Here is a 22,376-nt window from a genome sequence, read left to right on the forward strand (position 1 = left end):
TATATATGTGTGTGTATAATATATTTTCATTACTATTATACATTATTGTATTATTAAGTAGGTATCATATTAGATTGCGCGATGTGAACACACAACGGATAAGAAATAAAGATTAAGCAGTCAAGCTTAAAGTGCTCTAAAGTGCTAAAACAATTCTTTATATACTTTTAGTAAATATGTACAAATATTTTATTCGTCGCAAATCATGCAAATAGAATTTTAGGAAAATTATAACAAAACTTGAAAAAAAGTACAACAAAAGTCTTTAATAACATTTTTACTAGTAGTAAGAAAATAACTAATTTAAGAGGATTAAAGAAAAAATTTTTTTGGAAAAATTTATTTTCTTGACTTATTCACAATTACGAAAGAAAAAAATTGCCTTTTCGTCTTATTCACAAACATTAAATTATTATAAATTTGATAACATGTTTAATAAAAAAAAACCCTAACGAAATAATTATAAAAAATTATAAAAAATAATATATGCGGAGAACAAAAATAATTTTTTGTTTAGTTATAACGAGAAGATACATACACAGGAATTAGCTATGGAAAATTTTTGACATACCTATATGGTGCAATGTTAGGCCATGTAGATCCTCGTCCTTCCTGTTGTTCCGTTTCGAGCCTGTCAATTAAATTACTTCTCACTGAATCAATGCTGTCCCCCTTTTCTATCACTATACCCAAGGACGGCGAGTGTGCGTTTATAGAGAAATATTTTAACATTGGATAGTGCATAATCTCGTACTCACGACAGATCGGATTGTTGTCATCATCGGCACAATCTATAGCCGAAACGACGACAATGTCATTCCAAGCTAAAACATTATTTTTATTTATTTAATTATTATGTTATGTATCTGTATTTATTTAATTATTATGTAGTATATGTAAATGAATAAAAAATAAACGATTTTATTAGTCACCGTTTTCTCTTTCCTATTCCGACTAAAAAGTCTTAATTTACTTAATTTTTCGAGAAGATTACTCAGATAACTAGATTCAACACAAATAATTATGTCTAGTAGCGTCTTTTCTATTTGCTCGCGAGATTACTTGAGAACTTACGTAGAACATCACTTGCCAAAGCCTTCCATGTCGGTGCGAATCTGTAACAAAAGCCGCACCAACTGTTATAAAACTCAACAAGCCAACTCCTGGTGCTCTCGTAAACACTTGTTTTGAAATTTGTGGCATTGAGTATTACTACATCATCGCTGGCATTATATAAGCCTTGACCACCTAAGTTAATCAGACTTCGAGACTGATCCTTATGAGCTATTGCAGTTGCACTGATCCAGTTTATCATTAGAATGTTGAATAGGCACAATCTTAGTATAATCCCTGTTACTTCTAGCTGCTCCATCTTGCATCTCTAATAATTGACATTAGAATCCAACCACTTCTACTTGGTCTATAATTATGAAATATCAATTGACCATTAAAGTAATACATTAAATGTAATTTAAATATCATATATTTTGTAGAGCAATGATTAACAGTTTTATCTTATACTTATTCTTTCAAGTCTCAGTATTACAATTAAGATTCTTTTCTACTTAAGCTCACTATCAAAAAATATTACTCCAAGAATTGCAGTTAAAAATAACATAATAAAACATAGTAAAATATATAAAAAAATCTTAATTGTAAATCTATCCAGTAAACAAAATATATTTTTCATTATTTTCTATGTGCATCATTTACTTCCATGTTTATTTCCATAAATTTCTTATTTTATTGTATTTCTGATAAACTAAACTTCAGGAGAAAAAAGATATGTGACAGACTTATTTTTCAGTTAATTTTATAATAATTAAATTTTAGCAAACTTCAAAAAACTTAAAAACAGGATAGAGATTGAGATTATTTCCTCATCAGTGATTTTTCAAGAGAAAATTTTTCAAGAGTAAGTTCAAAATTAATTAAGAATTAAAGAACTGCCGATTGAAATAAGAATAGAAGTGATTATGCAATACCTCGCACATATTATTTTAAAATATAATTAAATATAAATTTGTTTTTCACAAGATTAATAAAGGTATAATCTGAATTTTTCTTAAAATAAAATGGGAAAAATTCACTCAACTTTCTGCAAAGAGAATGAAACTTGGATGTAATTAATTTGATTTTTAAAACGGGGAAAAATCGTTGAACATTCCATAGGAATGCGTAATTTTATGCGTGAAAAGTCGAATGGTAAGACAAAGAGATAAGCAAATAATGTCATTTTACATGCAGTCCAGTGTAATAATGATAGATTGCTAATCTAATGACAAAATGAAAAAATACCGTACAGGTACAGTACTTTTCGACGTGTCACCTCGTATTTTTCGACAGATACGTTCCCAATCGGCTGATACTTTGAAATGTGAGATCTCGTTGGTTCCACCAGGTTCCACCTTAACATCAGAGGAAGTAATTTCCTAATTTACTAATTTATATTGACGTACATACGCATGTATGTACGCATGCATGTACGTACGTACATACATGGCAGTGGCACCGATCACGAATCCGAATCGCGATATGATGAAACATAACCTAAGTCCACTGATGTCACTGATGTGCACTATGTTACACTATGTACAGTAGTACAGTACAGTGCAGCGATGCCAAACTGCTAAATGGAGGCATCAAATCTTTCCGCGGCAGGGCAGAGCAGAGGGCTCCTCTGTAACCATGCGTAAATTATATCACGTGATTATATGGGATTATTGTTCACTGAAAGGAATAATAATGAAGGATAAATGATGTATTATGCACATCATGATCATGACTGTGCGTGAAACAGGGAATTCATCCAAAGACTAGGGTATAGGATATGCTCGTGCATGTTTATAGTGTTCACATCCCTGGCCAATACTTAACGCTCGCAACACTTGCGTTTGTCTCTGTTTTGATAAACGACAAGGATAAATGATTCCACGAACGTGTGAAGTCTGCTCTACAATATGCTTTTTGTTCCCTTTTTCTTGCTTTTTGCTATTATTTACATCTTGTTTTTTTGCTTTTTCCGATTTTTTGTTTTATGTCGCCCGAGATAAAAGTTAATGAACTTCGAAAGAAACAAGAAATGTGTACCAAGAAATACAATCATTGATAAAATGATTATATGGTTGCAAAGGAGAAAAAAAACAAAAGGTAAAAAAAACAAAAAGGAAAACAAAGAGCACATTGTAGAATAGGCTTGAGCGTTAAATGGAATATGGAATTCAGCTCAGAATTATTAACAAGGGAAGAATACGCGGTGAATTTGAACGCGGTGTTATTTCAAGTATGCTTTCCTTCCAAGGTTTGAATTGCACACAGCTATAAGGTTGAATACAGGATTGAGAAAATTTACTTACAAGTTACTTTTTAAGTTATTTTATATGCATTTATTACATTAAATTAAGTGCAATAAATATGAACGCCTTGATAAAGTCAATTAAGTCCGTAGTCCGCGTCCCATCCGCGATCGAGCCATCATGTCTCGCAAAATGTTACCTGTATGCAGTATTCATATTCATTATTGGGATCTCCGCTACTCGATCGGTATATGTCACTATATATATGCAAAAATCGGTGTTGCAATTGAAACACGCGATGAACGCTAAAATTGGGTTTTCTTCTTCTTAACAATTAATTAAGAAAAGGATAACATGACTTCAGCGTTGATCGCGTATCTGCATTCACATTATTGCAAAATATCAACTACGCGAAACATTGAGAGATTCTTTATCTATTGTTTCACTATTTTAGTATTCGCGAGATAAAAAAAAAGTTTGTCCGCTGATGAATGAAATGTTCTCTAAAACAAATTGAAGCAGTGTTTGTTGACAATGGAGCGTATAGTCTATATATTGCAATATCGTATGGTATACGGATTATGAATTACGTTCCAACTCATCCTGCTTCATTCGACCTCACTCACTTTTGACCCTGGCAGCAAAAATAGAATTCGTTATGCAATCGTTATATGCTCCTAATAAGAGTTGCGCAATTATTTTATAGTAAAAAATTAAGCTGCGCAAAATTGTCGTTATATATTATATGAACACATAGTACGAGACACAGAATACAGGGATTAACGGTTTATTTTTTACTTGGATGAGAATTCCTGCTTGATAGGTTCAACTGGTTTCATCATGAATATCGTGTTATCTTTGTTTTGTAGTCACAAACCGATTTGCGTTAGTTACATATATCTGGGTGCATGTAATCTCGAGAGCAAGGCATTCTGTCGAATACTGATATAGGTGTCACTGGGTATCACTGTTATCAGTACAAGTATACGTGTACAGTTATACGTGAAAATAAATAATGGAAGTCTACATCTCGTTGCGTTTAGCGTTTGTCAAATTTCTTCCAACGATTGTAATCGCGGCGTGACGTGTCAATGAATGATCCTTCAAACTAAAAGACTTCGCACTAATTTCTGTTTCATTTGTTCAAGAAAAATATTTAAAAATTACGTGAGTATAATATGTCCATAGTATCCACAAGTGATTTCAACGAATTCGTGTTTGATATGAGAGAATTATTATATATTTATTTTATACATTTATATATTATACATTTATTTTATTATACAATTATTTTTATTTCAATTTTCTTAAACAGCGTGATGAGTTTATCGGCTTTACCACGTGTTTTGGTGTCGAGCAATGATGTTCCTGCTCCCGGTATCGATTTGCTTCGCACAAAGTAAGTCTGAATAAATCCGGAATACTCGAAAGATTATATAAATCATTAATTTTTTTACTGTTACATTATTGATAGATGTAACGTCACTATTATACCAGCTGACATAAGCACTCGAGAACAAATGTTGCAAGCTCTTCCTGGACATGACGCTGTATTTCTCGCTAGTCATCATATTGTCAATAGCGAGTTCCTCGATGTTGCCGGTAAAAATCTATTTTATTAATTTTTTCCATATAACTTCCTTTTTGCTCTTCAATTCCATAATTATATGATCATTCAAATATTCTCAAACGAAATTAATTATTCAACATTTTTATTTAAAAAAATATATTCTTGAAACTTGATCGTTTCTTATAAATGCTAGAGTAAAATATGAAAAAGTGTAAGAGAAGAATAAGATTTAAAATGATTTAAAGTTAAATAAAATTTAATAAACAATTAAATAAAATTTAATAATTTAATTATGATTAATTTAATTTAATAATGAAAACTGACAGCACAGTCGCGACTACTTGAAACGCGCTAAATAGTTTTAATACTTTTTAAATTGAAAAAACAAAATATCGTCGTGTCAAGTGATAGGCCTTTCTTGCTTCAATATTGAATAATTCGATGAAAAATAATCGTACTGAGAGCTTGATAAAAAAAACAAATGAAAGATGAAGATTCGCTCTTTCGAAAATATTTATTGCAATTTTTAATCCGTATTTATGTGCAATTTTTAATCCGCGCCATGGAACTTGACAAATTTCGTAAAAAACTTTGAGATTCGATGCATTTTCATTTATGTTTGCATAACTCTATAAAATATCAGTAAGATCGTTTTCTAAAGTACCGATCTGAAAAATAAAGATTTCAAGCTGTAAAAGGCTTTTCTCAAACACCTCAATACCATGATTTTTCACAAAGTTATTCCATCTTAAAATTTGCCTATTTTTACAGGCTAGATATTATATTTTTCTAAAAAAGCGATTACAAAATTTTATCGTGACGAATTCGATTTTCGTTTTTTTTTCAGGGCCAAATTTAAAAGTCGTATCGACAATGTCGACCGGGTACGATCATTTAGATGTTCCAGAAATTAAAAGAAGAGGAATCAAAGTCGGGCACACACCGATAGTGGTATCCACTGCAGTGGCGGAAATTGCGGTGCTCTTAATATTATCGGCGGCAAGACGCGCTCATGAAGGTCGCATCAAATTGGAAGAGTAATTGTTTTATCTTATTTTAAATTATATAAGTTAACCTATTTCTCTCCATCCTCCTATTTATATTTATAAAACAGCACTTTCTTTTTCCGTATGAATACTTTATATGGAACAGCTTTTCAATTTTTTATTCATGTGGATTGTGTGTGTGTGTGTGTGTGTGTGTGTGTGTGTGTGTGTGTGGAGAGAAAGAAAAAATTTAAAAATTAGGCTAAATAGCCTATAAATAAGATAATAGAAAGAAGTGGATAGAAATTAATAGCTATCTAATCTTATTGGCTTTTCAAACAAAATCTATGCTGAAAAGCCAATAAGATTAGATGTAATCAATAACATCAAAACATATTTTTATTAAATGAATATCAGATCTCTTTTTGATAAATATCTTTCCATTTTATTTTATATTATTTTTATCATTATTATTTTATATTATTTTATTTATACTGAATTAATACACATATATTTACATAAAAGATGATGTTATCATATCATCTATACATATGAATAGCTGAAAGCAATAAAATTATTATTTAATCTATTTTTATCAGTCTTCATTTAAGTAGTTGCTTAACTGAAAATTAAATAGTGATAGATGTCATACATAATAATATAATTAAGAGGTGAGTCAAGATTGAGACCACAATGGTTGCTGGGACAAGATTTACGAGGTTCTACAGTTGGCATCTTCGGCCTAGGAAATATTGGCCAAGCAATAGTTAAACGATTAATGGGTTTCGAAGTAGGGCGTTTCATTTATACCGGACATTCACGCAAGAAAGCAGGTAAACTAATAATTTATTAGAAAAGTAATTTTTTTTCAATGGTAATGTATCATATATATATATAAAACAAGGATGGAATGTTACAAGCAAGTTAGCGCTGATAGTATCGGGCGCAGTCAGTACAATGTTCATTTACAAATATTTACTTATTATCTGTATACCGAATGTTCTATCTTTTAATTGCCCATCTCGAATAAATGGACTCTTGAATGATAACAATTAATGCAATAATGTGTTTCTCGGATACAGCCATCGTAGAAAATGTAAAAGGTAAAAATTATAGGAACTTTCGAAAAGATGAAACTTCCGATTTTATTGTCGATTGGTATACTAGTATTATGGTGTGATTACAAATATGATCATGAAAATTACTGACAAGGTCATTTTCAAGGTCAAATAAAAAATTGTTTTTTTTTTACATTTTCATATTTTGACATACATTGTTAAGCATACCTTGTCAAGATCATGATCTTAAGTGACCTCCAACAAGTTTCAGTTAGTAAACGTTCTTCGTTTAAAAGTTTTATTAACAAGAAAAGTTTATAAAAAATAATATCTCATTTTTCTGCTATACACTATAATACTAACAATTACTCCACGCTTCCCTTTCTGCTTACATAATATAGCTTTTCACGCGAAACGGTCCCTCTAGCTGTCTAGGGGAGAGGGAGGGGGGGGGGGGGAGAAGGCACATTAAAAAAAAGTATGGGATGAGTCGGACAATCGAAATCTCTAAGCAAAGGAGGAAGTGAGGTAGATCTTGGATTTAGAAGATATTAGAAGTGGGCAATTAAAATGATACGCTCATTGTTAAAAAAATTTATTTATTATATTATTTAGAGTAGATTTTTTCAAGAAGCAATATATATTCATTAATTAAATAGTAGATAATAAATGAATTTGAATAATTATGTAAAAATCTCTAGTAAAATGTATAGCTTCGTAAAAAGTTATGCTGCATTTTTTAAATTAAAATAGTGAATTTATATTATAGGATTGTTAAAAAATTTTTGCATAACAGTCTTTTAAATTAACTAACATAATTCAGGTGATGAACTTGGGGCAACGTTTGTATCTCTGGATGAGCTTCTAAAACAGAGTGATTTTATCGTAATCTCAGCAACTCTAAATGACGAAACTCGAGGACTTTTTGATGATAACACTTTTGATAAGATGAAGAAAACAGCCATCTTCGTAAATGTGTCTCGTGGTCAAATTGTCAATACCGATTCACTTGTGAGAGCTCTTCGTAATAAGAAGATATTCGCTGCCGGATTAGACGTTACCGAACCAGAACCGCTACCTCCGGATCATGAACTTTTAAAACTACCTAATGTCGGTTGGTAATCATTTTTATTTTCTTGTTATTTTCTTGTAACATACGATACATTTGAGTATTTTATATTATTAAGTAGGTATCATATTAGATCGCGATGTGAACACGCAACAGATAAGAAATAAAGACTAAGCAGCTTAGCTTGAATCTAAAGTGCTAAAATAATTCTTTGTATATTTTAATAATATGTACAAATTTAAAAGTCGTCATTTTTATTTTCTTATTATTTTCTTGTAACATGCGATATCACACACTTGAGTATTCAATAAATCGATTATGCTTTAGAAATTCTATAATTTCAAAATATTCAAGGAATGTAATACTATTACGATGTATTATAATTTATATATATGTATAATACATATTAATTTTTTATTTTGATAATTACAGCAATTACGCCACATATAGGTAGCGCGACAATCAAGACCCGTAACGATATGTCGGTAGTCGCTGCGCAAAACATTCTTGATGGTCTTGAGAATAAACCTTTGATTTACTCTTTATAGCAACTCACTTTTCTTGTGTTATGCATTTCTTACATTTTATCAATTTATTTAAAAATATTACTAATGTGTATGATCATTATTAAAATGTATGATCATTCATGATGTAACAAGATCCTCTTTGATTCTTCAAATTACATAAATATAATCACTCGGCAAATCCCAATTTAATTTTTATACTATAATTTTTATACTATATATTATATAATCAAAATTATTTATAAAATTAATTTATTCATTAATAAATTTACTATACTGATTAAAGCTCCTGACTAGTCGCCGCGGTCATATTGGATCGTGATGTGAAGTGAGAAATGATTGAAATTCTTGCCTTTTTTTTTATAAATAGAGAATTTGGATAAAACAAAATTATGAGACTGTTTTTTTTAAAAATGGGTTGCAGCAACTAATCAGAAGCCTCGATCCTTAAGTAAGCGCAGAATGGGGATTACAGCCACTTTTTCTTTTCTTCTCCTAGATGGACTTCTAGTTTTAAAAGGAGTCACATGGGAGTATCATGAATAAAAAATGAATAAAATGATCCAATATTTAGTTTCCTCGGGAGAGGGGGAGGGGGGAGGGGCTCCAAAACTATTGCTTCATAACAATCAGAGAATGATTTTGTGTGTCTACTTAAGGGTTAAACAATGAAATAAATATTACATTTATATTAAGTGAGTACATCTCTAGAAATATTTCTAAAATCTTGCTTATCAAATCCAATTATTTAATTAATTGCCATATTGAAATGATCTTATAAAAGGTACTTTCGTAGGATATTTTTAAAAATTTTACAAACATTAGTATATTTAAATGGCTTGAAGTCTCATGATTTTAAAATTTGTTATTCTCTTCTCTCTTTATCTAAAATCTATCAAATTTCAAAAAGTTTTTAACAATTTATTACTTACTAAATTACTTAATGTCACTTAATAAATTGAAACGTTATTACACATGACAATTTTCATAAAAAATATTAAGTATTTTCTTAATAAATAAATAATATTATAACTTTGATTACACCTCTGCATTTCTTAAAAAGAAATATCTCTCTAATAGATTTCTGGACTAATATGCCGATCGGAGAAAATCGCTTTAATGACTTTGATCTTGACTCAATAATAATCTTAAGAGATTTTATCGTTCGTTATTCGTGAAAAGAATTATTAATCAACAAGTTTAAGAAATAACGTCTCATTTCCGCTATATAATATTAAGAACTACTCCATATTCTCTTTACTAAGGGATGTTGGATTTTCTACATGAAGCGAATTCCACTCTACCTCTCCCCTCTGCTTAAGGGAGTGCAACTTCCACGCGAAGAGCCACCTTATCTTTCTTCTGCTTATGTCAAGGTCATCAGAGCGGTCTCCCTATCGGCATATTTACCGATTTCTGCATTAAAATATCATGTAATAATCATTCTAAAAGATCTTTCATTTTTCAAAACACACTTGCAGCAATATGAATAAACATAAGCAAATAAAAATGTAAAAACATATTTGATATTCTTGAAAAAAGATTATTGTTTATATAATAATTGCAACTTAACTTATAAATTTATATCTGAACAGTATTCAGCATTTATCATCCATAATGGACAACAGGTAACCATCAGGCTTCCACCACTGCATTTTTTAAACTACTTAAGATAGGATCAATCTTATTTTCCAATGATAATACATGACCGGTATTACAATTGTGACTAGCAATAAAACTAATGACCAATGGCAACTTATTTATCTGAATTACCTGAAAAAGAAAAACATAAAGAATATAATAATGTATAATAAACATAAAGAATATAATAATGAATATAAAAATATTAAATATTATTATTAATTTTAAATATTATTAGGTAATTATGAAAACAACTTCTAAAATCAATCAGCACAAATTATATCCATACATAATACATTAACAATTTTAGAATTTATTTTGTAATATCTTTAGTATAGTTCAAATAATTTAATTTAATTTAAATTTAAAAATTAAAATTATATATATATATACATATATAGAAGTGACTTAAAAAAAATTATTTGATATTTATAAAAATATAAATTATTTAATAATGATAAAAGTTTGTAATATTTAATAAAATAACCAATATTAAAACGATTTTATTAAATAAATTATTACTAGTAATATTTAAATAATTGTTCTTTTATCTTTTTTTATTACTTATTATCTCTATGTGTTTATATAATTTTCAAGATCTCAATTATAATTTTGTTTTGAAATTACATAAAATTACATAAAATAATATAAAATTTATGCATAAATTTTAATATAAATGTATATTTGATACAATTTGTTATGTATTTTACCTGATAATTACTATACATGCATATAATGGTTTTATTTTTGCCAAGCCCCAATTTACTTCCTTGATCCGTAGCCATGCCAAAAGTAGATAAAAAAACTGGCTCTTGTAGCTAACTCTGGTGCCTTTTCATTAGCTACGGATATAACAGGTACTCCATCCCTGTCAGTAATCAATATGCTATGCAAACCTTCCACATCAGTTAATAGTCCATAAAGAAATTTCTTCAATTCCTAAAATAACAAAATCATAATTCATAATAAATGATATTTCAAAGAAAATGATTGATAATTACTAATATGTTTAACCTGCTGCGATTATTGTGTCAATTGTAAATATATAACAATATAGTATTGTATGTAGATATAAATGCAAAAAGATGATTGATTTCAATTAAAAAAGCATAGAGATGGCACACGATAAGAAAAGTTTTAGAAATATTTGTCAGAATAAAATTTCTTGTAAGCATAATTCGTTTTACAAATTTTGTTTTGATACTCTGCTCCACAAATGCTCCAAAAATTGTACAAAATTTTAGATTAGAATGTTATTTATTATATTTATTTCAAAGGAAATACTGTATATACTTTATGAAATCATAATATTTCTTGTCATTTCGCAATTTATGGCATTAAATAATTTATTCAATTATTTGAATAATTATTAAATAATTATTCAAATAAAATATCGCTAAAAAATTTTTTTATTACTAATAAAATAGCCAAGCTTGAAAAATTTTTTAAAAATTTCAAAAAAGATTTATTAATGTCAGATGTGCAATTTTTTAAGAGTATTCTTTATAAATCATTCTAATGACCTGACCAAACAAATCTGTTAAAAAATAGATTTTGAAAGTATGCTACGATTTTGTTGAGAATATCAATAAATTTGATCATGTTACATGTTTCAACATGATCCTACCATAGCTCCTACTCACTCTGTACTTGGTGGAACATGCAACACGAACAAACTTAAAGCTGATTCTACAATGAGTAGAGATAGTCGAAAATTTTAAGTCTCAGCCAGTCTTAACCAAAATAGGACACTATGATTTTTTACATCTACAAGTTATTAATTATACAGCGAATCGTTTAGATCGATAGGAGAATAAATACAAAATCGAATTTGGCCAATTCTAAAAAAATTGGTAGTCTTCATCGTATAAAATTGGATACTGGCCAATTTCATTGATTCATCGATAAGATTTAGGAATTACCCATCTACCAACTCATTATAGAATCAGCATAATAGAAATAGAAGATAATATAATGGTAAATTGATTGGAGAAACTGAACAAAAGTTGCCATTTTGTAATCATTTAAATGATGTATTCTCTTATAATATTGAGAATAATAAAGATTCATCTTCATCTAAATTATTTATTCCATTTAAATGTTTACAAACTGACAGATTGAATGTGGTTTTTTTATTAATAATCTACTGATAGATAATATCGACAAGTCTGTCGACAAAATACGAGTACAGACAATCTGTTGCAATACATATCTGGAAATCAAATAATGAGGAAATATGTCTTCTGTTATACTGTCATATTGCAACAGATAGTCTGCTTTCTTCTATGAGATAAGTTAAACAAACTTTTATTAATACATCTATTATTTATTGGGTTGTCCGGAAAGTTCGTGCCGACTAACCTACATAATACATTTAATAAATGTATACTAAAATTTAAATCTGCGTTTCAATTTTCCTTCAAAATCGGCACGAACTTTCCGAACAACTCAATATATCATATGCAATATATGATCAATTCTTTTGTCACAATTTTTAAAACTTCTACAACAGCATGATAAAAAAAGATTTCTATTTTATATATAAAGCTGATTCTATCATGGGTCGGTAGTCTTATAAAAGATCTTAAATAAACAATCTTAATCTAAATAGGTGACTATGACTTTTCGCATTTATAAGTAGTTAAATGTTAATAGCGAGTCATTTATCTCGATTAATAGAAAGGAATAAACTCAAACTCAAATTTGGTCAATCTTAAAAAAATTGGTTAACTTGATTGATTCACCGATAAGATTTAGGACTACCGATTACAGACTCTATTGAGAATATGAATTATAATTTTGATCTGTTGGTAATTACATTAAACTAAACGCGAGAGATGGCATTATTTTTGAAAGTTGCTCATCTGTCAAAAGTTTTGAACATCACTGTTGCTCTTCCCTTTTTTTATGGATCTTTGTACAAGCGGTCGTGTCTTGCGAGGCCTTGCAGTGGCGATATTTGATAATTTTCTCGTTTCAGATAAGTTTAGAATAAGCAATCTGTCACTGTACGAAGTACTAGAATCGATCTTTGCTTATTTAACACGATATTAAGATTATATTACATTACGATATTAATATTACACTGTGACATTTTTGAAACTTCTGTTCTTCTCTTGTTTTCTTTCCGATTGTAAGTTCTGTTCTAATTAAATGTAATTGGACTTAAATGAATCGTGTATTCATTTTATTTAGAAACTTTCTACAGACTCACTGTGGAATCATCATAAACAAAACAAAGCGTATAACCTTAAACTTAATATATAATATAAAGCTTTTTTATACCGGATGTCCTAACTTACCACTGTCATTCTTTCCAAAGAACGTGCACAAATTTGTAAACGACAATCAAGTGACAGGATTAATCCTTTGAAGCGCACACTGCTATGACTATTGACTGACTATAAAAATTGACTAATTTCGGTTGACAGTTAATCACGCTTAAACTTGATCAGCGTTGATGAAACCAGTCCCTAAGGTCTGTTTTTTACTGCTACACTCTCTGAACTGGTGTACACGGTGCAATAAATTGAAACGAAACAAAAATATACGTTTGATTCACTTCAATTCAGAGAGCGCAGCAATAAAAAACAGACCTACCGTCATAGATAGAAAGGTAACATTTTTTTTCGATTAATTTTACTAATTGACCAATCAAAAAAATGCCTCGAAGCATTCGTAGTGTAAAGTCACTAAATTTATAAAGTATCGCAATTGATTTCTGAAATGTTGCGTCAATATGGCGGAAGTTTCAAACATGATTGGTGGCATGATGGAAAGAATATAAGAGTGAAATTGCGCATAATAACGATAGCAATACTGGAAATAATTAGATATTATCCTATGAAGGTTGTGTTCCAAATTTACTGCAGCATTGAAATTATTATAGTTTATGTTACGCGTGCACTATAGATTTTCAGTATTTTGAAACACAATCTAAATAAAAAAGTCTAAATTAAGCATTTATACATATTTTTTTGGTCATAAATAAACTATTATTAATTACAATTAAAAAACATTTATTTGATGGCTTCATTTTTCTTAAATAAAGAATATATGTATATACAAATGTGTAAATTTTTGAAATGGCCGCATTTCAAAATGAAGGCGTTTGCAATACTCAATAAAGTGACTTTAGTTGAGAATTTTCTAGATTAACTGAATTCTTAGCGCTCTTTCCAGTGCACTGACTGTTTCTATTTTGACTTGAGGCAGTTGATAATAGTTGATACACTTTTTAATGCGTCTTTTGATGCGTTAATTCACATATATCATTAACTTTAATTTTGTTAATAAATAATTTACACGTTACTGCTCTGTGTTGATTGGTTCTTATTGATTTTTGTTCCTTTTTAAATTGTTCTTTTTAGGTTTAGAGAGCCTATAACTTTATTGTCTTATTATTATTATATATTCTTGTTAAGGTTACATATATTTATTCTAAAAAGAATTAGGTAACAATAGATAAATTCATTAAGTCAAAAAATAAATATTATCTATATATTCAATGATTTCTATAGATATCTTGTGTCATCTTTGTAGCCGTACTGTTTTTAAACATGGTTGGCCATACCTTTTTACAGCCTCTTCAAGGAAAGCATTCTCCATTTGTCTCACAATTTCATTAAAAAATAAATTTGACAAATGAGAATAAATGGTAGACTTAAACTCAAAAGACAAGGAGAAGTCAATCACACATGTTTCTAAATTATTTTTCAGTCCAGGACTAAATAACCACAGGGTATCTAAATGATGAAACAATCTGCCATCCTTACATTCGGCTTTAACTAGCCTTGGATATACTGTAGTCACTGTTGAAGTATAATTTTCGTTTATAGGTGGAAACCCAATTACTAAATTGGCCTTCAAGAAGTCTTTGGTTTTCAAAGTAATTTCAGATTTTTTGCAAAAGGGTAAAAAATTTTTATAATTTCCCACATCGGCAACTACGTAGTACATTTTCTCCATTGAAAAGCTAAAGAACAAAAAATTTGGATACTTGGATATATTTTATAATGAAAATATACACAATTTATAATATATACATGAATTATTTAAATATATGAATTATTTAAATATATATATGAATTATTTAAATAGATTTGTTTCTTTTAGCTAAACTTATTACACAATACTCATCTTTCCCCTTTTTTTGCCTATTATGAGAAAAAAAAAAGAAAAGATGAATTGCGCAACAAGATCAATTAAAACAAATGAATCTAATATATCAAAATATAAGTAAAAGTTTGTAATAAATATAAATATCATTTTAAATATTATTTAATATAGTATAAAATAAAACAAATTATTATAAAATAAAAGGATTATTAAAAAATCTTTTCCTCTCTGTTCTTATTACCCCACTAATTTGCGACCTTCGTATTCTTTGGTTTTATGATTTGCTCGTGTTCTGTACATTCGCCACAAATTCCATTTAAAAAAATCATATTTCCAAGGCAATGTTAATTGTGTCAGGATCAATGCGTGCCTAAAATGTTTTTACAAACTGGTAAAATATTTTTACAGTTTTGCATCCTGTAGCTCAAAAATTAAAATTAAAATTGGGCTTACTTGATACATTTTTGTATGATGTGAAAGAATCTAGCAGAAATAAGCGTCGTTCTGCCCTATGAATCAAAATGTTAATTGATAAAGTTGATGATTATTTACAAGTTAGGAAATGTATGAGCACGCGCTGCTATCACATTTTTATAGTCATATATGTATACGTTTCAGGTATTTCTCGCAATTTCAGGTACTTTTCTGCTTTAAAAACAAAAATTATATAAGAAAATAATTTGTGCTTTTAAAGTAGAGAACTTGTGTAATTAAAGCAAAAAATATTTATTTTAGCCTCACTTACATGTCTCGTATCTCTCTATGCCATCGATGTAACAGATTTCCTAATCTAAATAGTCATCAATTTTAACGAGTAATATCTTTGTTCTCGCAAATCTCGGGCAATCTCAAAGCACAACAACGCATATTTCTGCTAGACTCTTTTGTTTCATGCAAAAATGCCTAATGTCGAATAAGCTTAATTTTATTAATTTTTTAATTGCGGGATGCTAAACTGTATAATTAAAATTACATGAAATACATTACCTGCGCATGTCGAGTATAATAAAATATTCAATTATGTCACAATATTTGACGTGCACGTTTAGCTTTAGCCTCTCACACGTCAAAATCTCATATAACCTAAAAATAAAGCTAACACTTTCTACATTTAATTGTCGATGGTATAATGTAGGTACGTGACAATTGTAATCATCAATTTTTTGATAATTATTTAGAATAACTTCCCCCCCGCTTCAAATCTATAATCTAAAAAAATACATTTTCGATACAATTATTCGATATATTTTCACTCAAAACGAAAGAATCTGGCAAAAAAACGCGGCGGGTGGCTTTGAATTATTAAGCGTTGAAGACTTTAGAGAGAGAGACTAAGATTTCAGAGATTAAAATGTCATTTCGACTTGATATACAACTCTATGTATAAGTTTTGCATTAATTATACAAATTCACTGTTTTAAAAACAAATTTACTGCTAATGCAAAGAATTTATGTACTTAAAGCAATTAATTTTTGTTTGTAAAGCAATGAATTTATGTTTGTAAAACATAATTTGAGACGACAATTAGCTTTCGTTTTTAGCACTTTGAGTTGTATCCAGTGAAAAAGTTAATATCAATACAACGGTATGTCTTGGACATCAAAATTAGCCCGATGGCTTTGATGAGGGTAAAAAACTCGATATGTGTTTGAATTTTGATTTATTTTCGAGTTGCCTTAAATAAATGATAAATAGCTACTCCTGTTATTACTGTCTTGTTCAATTGTAATATTAGGTGTGGGAAAAAGTTCGTGGCGTTTTTCCCGTTAGATGGCATTAAAAAAACGCCACAAACTTTTTCTCACACCTAATATTATAATTATTGCATATCCTTTTATATGTAAAATCTTGATACGAAATCGATACGATATCAATATAATATTTTTGCTTCATTGAAAAAAACTTCTCAATTCGACATCGATTTGACGTCAATTTGATGAGTCATTTTTTTTATTGATAGAGAGAAAGAAAAAAATGATCAATCACATTGGTGAACAAACCGAATTATTGTTCAAATGCAATTGGTCACTTCTCTCTCCGAGATCTCGAATCGATTTCCAATATTGTGGAACAATTAAAACTTTAAGGGTATGGTCAAAGCGATATTGCAAACGCTTTAAAGCGTTTTTTAATTGGTCAGTTTGTAAAATTCTTTCTTCTAATTGGCCCATCAAACTCTTCAAAGCATTTGTGACGAGACTTTAACCACAGCCTAAAATGGTGACTAATCGTGACTAATTAATCCGGGCGATATGAGCAGTGAAGTAAAAATTATTTTTTTACGTAACTATAAAAATCGCCTCGTTGATTGGTTACTGCTTCCGCTGCCTGCTTGACGCTTGCATGTGAATGTATCTTTATATGACAGCATCGAGCATTGTGAGATTTCTATTCGTCAATTTTGCTCACGTGACCTGTTTTTAGTGAATAATAAGGTCACAATACTCGACGCTCATCGCTTGACTCTCCTATGTAAAGGCACGTTTACGTTTTTGTATGTGCCATGGACTATTTTTCCACCATGAACTATAAACAGAATGCAACCCTTGTCGGCCCTTGCGTTTAAAGTGCTTTCAAGTTCGAATTATGCAGAATTTAACCAAGTACTCGAAGCGATATTTTATGGTGCCAAGTCGAATATTTAATTTCCCATCCAAAAGAATTTATTTTCCCAATGAAAAACTTGTTTACAACGTCAAACACTTGAATTACGCGCACAATAATGGAACTCATAGGTTATTTCTTTCTATGTCTTATCATGTAAATATCAACATATTTCTGTGATCTTTTATTCCGATTTCTATTTATTTAACTAATTAATTTTTAATTTGTCTCAATAAGTAAACTGTCTGCAATAAGTCAACAGATTGGCAACAGATATTGCAATAAGTTATGCGTTTGCATTTGGCTATTCCAGTGTAATAATAATCAACCTGAATTGGTCTTTACATAGATATAATATGGATATATTTGACAGAAAAGAAAATCATTAATGAGAATATGCACCTAATAAAGTTTGTTTGGAAACAGATTTTACAAGGCGTCTGCTACAAATTTTGTCAGAAAAAATCCAGTAAAAATAGCGAAATTATATTAATATAGAATAAGATGGCAAATATCAAGCAGTATCTATCATTTCACAATTTAAATAATATATTTTATTAAAATGGTTACAAAATGATAGATTCTGCCTGATTTCTGCTGATAATCTGTTATAAGATTTATGTCAGCAGTATCTAGCAAAACACAAGCTTAATGTAAATGCAACTGCTAGTCGGTAATATTAGTCCTAATATTCTAGTCCTAATGTTCTATTTAAATCTGATTGCAAACTGCTACATGTATGTTAATAATTTGCTGGATTTGTTTTTAGGCTTATAAGAAAATTCGTAAAGAATTACATACTGTGCAGTCGACATTGTTGTGCAGTAGTAAATTTAGCTTTTCTCCAAGATTTAATAGTATTAGATATTTTAATACTACATGTAATAATTCCAATAAACAATCATCAAAGAAATCAGGCATAGATAATTCAGACAAGAAGCCTGATGACGGAAATGAAAATATGAAATCAATTATCACTAAACTCTCCATGTTGCTTATGTTTATATATGTTGTATTAATTGCATTGAAATACCAGCTAGAAATGTATTTAAATTCAGAAGTAAGTTTTTTCTCGACAACATTTGTCATAGGAATTATTTTCATAAGAAGATAAAGTATTACAATGTTTACATAGCCTGCAACTTCTGTCTCCTGGAATGAATTTGTATATGACATGTTGAATAAAGGAGAAGTTGAAGCGATTATTGTAAATCCTATTATTGACTATGTTACAATTGTGGTGCATGATGGTGCTATTATTAAAGGAAAGAGAAGCTTTTACAAGAGATATCTTATGGCTGTTCCAAGTATTGACAATTTTGAAGAGAAACTGAGGAAGGTGGAAAAAAATCTTGGCATAAAAGCAGGTAAATAAATCACTTGCAAAGTATTAATAAATATCACTAGAATGACAATCTTTTAATAAAATATTTTAGGTCAAGGAGTACAAGTAATTTACGAAAGAAAGATAGAATATATAACGAATGTCATAATGCTTGTACTTATTCCATTGATAATCGCCATCATTTTTAGTTTTGTGAGAAAACGTTTCTCTTTTAAACCTTTCGAAATTATTTCGCAAATGAAACAGGCAAAATTTACTCTAATCGAACCATTAATGGGAAAGGGTAAAGGTGTACGTTTTGGGGATGTAGCTGGATTAAAGGAAGCTAAAATAGAAGTGATGGAGTTTGTTGATTATCTGAAAAAACCAGAACGATATAAATTACTGGGCGCTAAAATACCACAAGGCAAGTGCACCAAAACACAAACATGTGTGTGCTTCCAACAAGCGACACAAATAACAATGGATCATCCTTGTTATTTGCCAATGTTAAACAAAGATGCATGATCATTGTGTCGCTTGTTGGAAGGCACACATATAAATAAAACATCATTCTAAGTTTATGCTATAAAATTGAATTCTAAAAATATAATCCTATTTTCAGGCGTTTTACTTTTGGGACCTCCTGGATGCGGTAAAACATTACTAGCTAAAGCTGTGGCGACTGAAGCGAGCGTTCCTTTCCTATTTATGAATGGCTCCGAATTTATTGAGGTATTCGGTGGTTTAGGTGCTGCTCGAGTCAGACATTTGTTTAAAGAGGCTAAAAAGAGGTTTGTCTATTTCTTTCTTAAGTTTATTTTAATAATACTTTAATATTTGCTTTAATTCCTTAGAGCACCAAGTATTATATACATCGATGAAATTGACGCAATTGGCAAAAAACGTTCAGAAAGCTCATTCGGAATTGGTGACCGAGAATCTGAACGAACGTTGAATCAACTTTTAGTCGAAATGGATGGGATGATAGCAAAAGAAAATGTCATTATATTGGCCTCAACGAATAGGGCAGATGTATTGGACAAGGCATTATTGAGGCCTGGCAGATTTGATCGACACATTTTAATCGATCTTCCCACGTTGGAGGAAAGACAGCAGATCTTCGAGACTCATCTAAAAAAAATATCTTTAGAAGACAAACCTTCGAAATATTCGAAATATCTGGCTTTTCTTACACCCGGTTTCAGTGGTATTGCACTTATTTATTTTAAAAAGAGCTTTATATTATTCTTGAGACTTCCACGGATGCTTTCTATATAAAAATTATGCGTTTCGTGGGTTTCTTGCGTGTTCAGATCCATTCTTGGAATGCCAACGTTTCGTAAACTTTGCAGTTTACTTCATCAGGGCAAGGAGCAATCTGATACTGAGCTGTTTCTCCGGGTCATTCCTCTTTTATATATCATGCTACTTGTTGGAATAGTGGAGGGAAAGGAGAGAATTGAGGGTGGGAGGTTGGGAGAGATCGGTCAATCCTCATTAACTGGGAGAATAGTTTTCCATATTTTATTTATGTTGTAGTTATCATTATCTCTATTTACATTGTTAGGGTGTTTTTGTATCTACGGCTTCTCTATACTTTCTTGAAAAGTATGATGTAATGTTGGCTATTGTGATCGTTTTGTCAAACAGTATTTGATGTTTTGTTTCGATGTTGTGTTTTGATAGTGCTGATTGCGTGACGTGTTTTAACTTGACATCACGTTGGTGTTCTTTTATCCGTGAGTTGACCATTCTCCCAGTTTCTCCAATGTATACTTGCCCGCAGGAACAAGATATTTTGTACACTCCTGCGGAGCTGAGGGGAGGTTTGATCTTCAGGATTTCTTAAGATTTGTACTATTTTTTTGGATGGTTTAAGAAGAGTTCAAATATTGTTTTATATCCGATCTGTTATTCCTTTAACATATGGGAGAATGGATCCTTGTGTCACAATCAGACGAGAGGATTCTATCCATTCTTCATGAAACATTGATATTCCAAGAATGGATCTGGACACTGGGAAGAAACCCGCGAAATGCATAATCTTTATATAAGAGCTTTATATATATATAAACACTATTTCAATAATTGCATGAATAAATAATGTTTTAGGTGCTGACATAGCAAATGTTTGTAACGAAGCTGCACTACATGCTGCGAGGGATAAGAAGAAACAAGTAGACAATAACGATCTTACATACGCAATTGACAGAACGATTGGTGGTTTGACAAAGAGAAATAATCCGCTAATACCATCCACGAAACGCATCGTCGCCTATCATGAGGCTGGTCATGCGTTAGTAGGATGGTTAATGGAACATACTGATGCCTTGCTCAAAGTAACGATAGTGCCACGAACAAATTTAAAACTGGGATTTGCGCAATATACTCAATCTGATCAGAAGCTCTACAGTAAAGAGCAACTTTTCGAACGCATGTGTATGACATTAGGTGGTCGAGTCGCGGAATATGTGACATTTGATAAAATCTCGACGGGTGCCGAAAATGATTTGAAGACTGTGACAAAAACAGCATATCTTCAGGTCCAACAATTTGGAATGAGTCCAGCTGTGGGTTTAGTGTCTTTCGATGAAGAACATATTAACACGGTATGAGATAGTATTTCTGTGTGAGTTTTTTTCTGTTCATTATATTTGCGAGCATATCATGTTTAATTTATCTTTTTTAGAAAAATAAACCATATAGTAAAAAATTAGCAAATTTAATGGACGCCGAGGTAAGAAGAATAATAGGCGAAGCATATGAACGAACTAAACAATTGCTTTTGGATAACAAAGATAAATTAGATACAGTATGTATATTTGGACATACATTTAGGATTATAATTAAACAATAACGCATAAGTTTGTGTGAAGTCCCTCCGATTATTTTGGTTTTGATATATTGTCAAGATCATAACTCTGAGTAACAATCGAAAAGTTTTATCGATTACTGATTGTTTATTAAAAAATTATAAACAAAAGAAGTTTCAAAATTAGTTTTCTAACACCATGTTGAACATATCTGTTAAATATATCTTGTATTGAATATATATATATATATATATATATATATATATATATATATATATATATATATATATATATATATATATTAGAGAGTATACAAACTAACGTACGTTGTATTAACGTAAGTTAGTACGTTACGTTACCGTTACCGTT

The 22,376-nt window shown here is 30.0% G+C and overlaps 5 protein-coding genes across 5 annotated transcripts in view; 2 read left to right on the plus strand and 3 right to left on the minus strand.

Moving 5' to 3' along the window:
- The window catches only part of LOC105627400 (sulfhydryl oxidase 2-like), an 8,518-nt gene extending 7,146 nt beyond the window's left edge, over positions 1-1,372 (minus strand). Inside the window, 2 exon segments of the mRNA XM_012208682.1 lie at positions 572-824; positions 1,075-1,372. Coding sequence (XP_012064072.1) covers positions 572-824; positions 1,075-1,372 — 551 coding nt within the window.
- Positions 1,373-4,615: 3,243 nt separating this feature from the next.
- On the plus strand, positions 4,616-8,527 carry LOC105627401 (glyoxylate reductase/hydroxypyruvate reductase-like). Its single transcript, XM_012208683.1, has 6 exons — positions 4,616-4,695; positions 4,771-4,898; positions 5,714-5,903; positions 6,522-6,685; positions 7,734-8,024; positions 8,412-8,527. The coding sequence occupies exons 1-6, from the start codon at positions 4,616-4,618 to the stop codon at positions 8,525-8,527; spliced, it is 969 nt and encodes a 322-aa protein (XP_012064073.1).
- Positions 8,528-9,943: 1,416 nt separating this feature from the next.
- LOC105627402 (ragulator complex protein LAMTOR3-A) lies at positions 9,944-13,455 on the minus strand. Its single transcript, XM_012208684.1, is given in 4 exon segments — positions 9,944-10,276; positions 10,855-10,947; positions 10,949-11,083; positions 13,447-13,455. Coding segments are annotated over 4 exon segments (375 nt in total). The 3' UTR covers positions 9,944-10,138.
- Positions 13,456-14,674: 1,219 nt separating this feature from the next.
- On the minus strand, positions 14,675-16,257 carry LOC105627604 (coenzyme Q-binding protein COQ10 homolog B, mitochondrial). The gene is made up of 5 exons (XM_012208884.1): positions 16,250-16,257; positions 15,904-15,907; positions 15,716-15,771; positions 15,504-15,632; positions 14,675-15,119 (listed from the first exon to the last, which is right to left on the minus strand). The coding sequence occupies exons 1-5, from the start codon at positions 16,255-16,257 to the stop codon at positions 14,675-14,677; spliced, it is 642 nt and encodes a 213-aa protein (XP_012064274.1).
- Positions 16,258-17,849: 1,592 nt separating this feature from the next.
- The window catches only part of LOC105627403 (paraplegin), a 5,626-nt gene continuing 1,099 nt past the window's right edge, over positions 17,850-22,376 (plus strand). Inside the window, exons 1-8 of the mRNA XM_012208686.1 lie at positions 17,850-18,023; positions 18,637-18,927; positions 19,003-19,234; positions 19,304-19,618; positions 19,817-19,985; positions 20,049-20,401; positions 21,307-21,803; positions 21,884-22,006. Coding sequence (XP_012064076.1) covers positions 17,850-18,023; positions 18,637-18,927; positions 19,003-19,234; positions 19,304-19,618; positions 19,817-19,985; positions 20,049-20,401; positions 21,307-21,803; positions 21,884-22,006 — 2,154 coding nt within the window. The remainder of the gene's footprint in view (positions 18,024-18,636; positions 18,928-19,002; positions 19,235-19,303; positions 19,619-19,816; positions 19,986-20,048; positions 20,402-21,306; positions 21,804-21,883; positions 22,007-22,376) is intronic.

Source organism: Atta cephalotes (assembly GCF_000143395.1).
Source record: "Atta cephalotes unplaced genomic scaffold scaffold00009, whole genome shotgun sequence".
Classification (NCBI taxonomy): Eukaryota; Metazoa; Arthropoda; class Insecta; order Hymenoptera; family Formicidae; genus Atta; species Atta cephalotes.